The sequence below is a fragment of the Sphaeroforma arctica genome, assembly GCF_001186125.1.
Source record: "Sphaeroforma arctica JP610 unplaced genomic scaffold supercont1.3610, whole genome shotgun sequence".
Taxonomy (NCBI): Eukaryota; class Ichthyosporea; order Ichthyophonida; genus Sphaeroforma; species Sphaeroforma arctica.
The window spans coordinates 1-3,253 of NW_014036948.1; the positions used below are offsets into that span (position 1 = coordinate 1).

Below are 3,253 nucleotides of genomic sequence, written 5' to 3' on the forward strand. Positions count from 1 at the left end.
ATATATAGAAAGGTATGGGTGTACCTTGTCACTCGGCCACAGGGGCCAGTTCTTAGACATACAACGGGGTAACCATGATACCATCACATGCTCAATCCCTTACCATGTGCTCTGCGGTGATACTTGGCGAGTCTTGTTGCACGCACATGCCCTCACTAGCCCTGTACAAAGGAAAATGGCTCAGAAGAATGGGCCGTTCTGAACTCAGATCGATGCCTTTGCTTCCTTTTTTTTGCATCGGTTTTTTCCTTTTGGGCATGGCGTTGAGCTGTGAGGTGATATTCGTCAAACGCTGCGATTGAAATGACACGTGGAAAGATTAAACAGGGTTAGAATACATATATGTGTCGCCCGTTTCCCACATTATTATTTAATTTTGGTTGACATTATGGTGACCAAGGCAATTGTCAAAGACTTCAAGCAGGGACGTCCAGAAACTGCCTTCGGATGCAAATACTGTGATTCGTGCCCTCATTGGCTTCCTAGTAATTTGCCTACCCTGTATGGGAAATTTTGATTACAATCGCCCATCTGCAACACGTTTGGTTTAGGCACATACCGAGACCAATATCATTAAAACTACTTCTTGACACAGAGTAATTATTTCGATTCCTAATCTAAATTGAGTAACGAACACGCACTCTTCAACAACAAAATTTTGATCTAATGCTGACCCCCTCCCCTCCCCTGCCCCTCCTCCCCCGACAAAAATAAATAAAAAATTGCAGACGATGTTCGCGGTCGGCTTGATCCCTGACAACTATATATGTGGGTGCTGCGTACTGTATCTTCTCTGGTGTACCTGACGCAGACAATCATACTGGTGGACCCAATATTCGGTGAACAAAGTAGAGTCATACGTCATACAACATCCGCATGCCTGGGGAGCACTTACAAAGGTACACACATGCAGCAATAGAGGGACTTGTAATGTTCCTTCAGATCAGACCACGCGTGTAGGCACAAACTGAATATCCCGTGCATGTTCAGTGTCAGAATTGTACACACAAGGTCGCGGTCCACATACATTGCGGGCGGTTGTGCACATTTGGCAGTTGTCCACAAAGGCCATGGAGTTGACCGACACGAATGTGATGTTCTTCACCACTCGCATGTTCACGGCGGGTCCTGTTTTAGGGTTTAGGGGTTTTAGGGTTTTAGGGTTTTATTCGCATGTTCACAACGGGACCTGTGTTATGGATATCGTAACACCGTTAGGGCGTAGTTCGAGTCCTGCATAGACAAACTCACAGCATTTCTTCCCAACGAGCGCTTGATAGACTTTGAAAGGGATTTAATATATGTTTAAGCTCTGGATAGAGCCCGAGGTCGTAACATTTGGTTCCAGAGCCGGCGGGCGGATCAGATAAATAAACAGGATCTACCAGTACAAGTCTTGGAAACAAAGACTCTCGGCTGCAAATTGCAAATTGAGGGCTGTAGATAAACCCCTACTGTGAAATAATGGCAAGGGCCGTGCAGTCCAATGGGCAGCTAGCGATTCAATGACACCCTAATGGCTTACACTATCCCAAACTATTACGGATAAGTAGCTTTCTTATCAAGTTCTAGTAGATTGGATACAACAGAATAGTCCAAATCATCGTCGAATAAATAACAGCCTGACTCTTGGGAAAGATTTCGAAAACACACATAAATTTTGCAAAGAATTGGATATTTTTGAATAAGCATATGTAGCCATTCGATACCAATAGACATGCGGACGTTTACATGACCCCGCGAGCACAGACATACACCTATATCCATACACTCGAAAATACTTGTGTGTTCTTATGACTGATGTATAGGCGACAACCACCAAGTACAATAATTGATGTACATACCGAAGGCCTCTTCGAACCTCTGGACCAGAAACGGTCGAGCCATTTCATGAAAACCAATGTCGTGGTTGCCAATTATGGGGATCATGGGTACCTGTGTGGAGGGCACTCAATGTAAGCCAACAGACAATGTGTGTGTCCACCGGGTGTGTATGTTGGAAAGTACACTGACAGATCAAGGCTGATACTTTGACGTGAATTGGGGGTGAAGAGGGAAAACAAACACACCTGCGCATCGAATGACGAGGCTACGAGAGTTAAGATCGAATACTCTGTCGCTGCCATGCTTACTAAGCATTAACATCGTATATTGAAAACGAATATCATGTAAACTCAATCAGAAATGGATATTAAGAGGCTCTGCTATCGGGCGTGAGGCAGACTTCAAAATTTGTATAATTATACGAACATAAACATTATGTGCATGTGACAAATTTGTTGCATGTATCATAGCAGGAACGAATATATTATGTTCAGGATTCGTGCGCAATTATAGACCTGTAAGTGTACACCGAACATGTGCATTTGTGAGCCCCACCTACCCCTTCAGGCATGGCAAAAATACGATGAAACCTCTCTATCGTACTGTCCCACTCCGGTTTCTTTGCCCATTTTCCCTCGTCAAAGAGATCGCCCATGAGAATCACTACCTCTGGTTGGAACAGCTGAACCGAAGTTCGGAACACCGACTCCATCTGACGCTCACGGCGCACTCGATCTATCCACATGCCTTTCCGCCTCCCGAGCAAATGCGGATCTATAATTGTATAGAGCGCAATCACAAAAGTGCGTGTGGGTGTGTGTGCGTGCCGTACATGCACATGTGGAAACCTAATTACGCGTATACGCATGCTTGTGTATAGATGGCGTATGTTTTTGAGAATGTGGGTTCGCGGTAAGTGTGCATGATCGATCTCATGTGGAAAGGAAGATAACCAGGGAAGTGCACAACTACTCTGACTGTATTTATTGTTCGATGAAAAAGCAGTGTTGTGAGCGATAGACAAGCGACGCTATCTTAAAATAATCAAATCATGTGAATTGCATACAGCGTCTAGACGAAACCATGCGATGGTAACTTGTATATTATATATATTTATGTATTTATATATATATATATATATATATGCTTGTATTCTATGATCTGTTTGTGAACATCAGTAGGAAAATAATAGACAGATTGTATGATACAATAACATGTATTTATTTCATTGCATATGCAACATACAATGATCCGAAACAACTTTGTGAATTAAACAGGTACCATTAAAAAGAAAACATGCCTATGCTTGCATGAAAAAAGGGGCAATACACTCCAAGACGAAGATATCATACACTATAAACAAGATGTATATTTTCATAACTTTGTTGTTATAAAATAATTGGACAAAAAATATAACAATGATATTAAC

At 42.5% G+C, this 3,253-nt stretch overlaps 1 protein-coding gene across 1 annotated transcript; it reads right to left on the reverse strand.

Annotated features, from left to right (window-relative positions):
• Positions 1–91: 91 nt before the first annotated feature.
• On the reverse strand, positions 92–2,599 carry SARC_13696 (hypothetical protein; the record flags this gene model as incomplete). The annotated part of the gene is made up of 4 exons (XM_014292174.1): positions 2,384–2,599; positions 1,845–1,935; positions 1,028–1,128; positions 92–292 (listed from the first exon to the last, which is right to left on the reverse strand). The coding sequence occupies exons 1-4, from the start codon at positions 2,567–2,569 to the stop codon at positions 92–94; spliced, it is 579 nt and encodes a 192-aa protein (XP_014147649.1). The 5' UTR covers positions 2,570–2,599.
• Between the last annotated feature and the right edge of the window lie 654 nt (positions 2,600–3,253).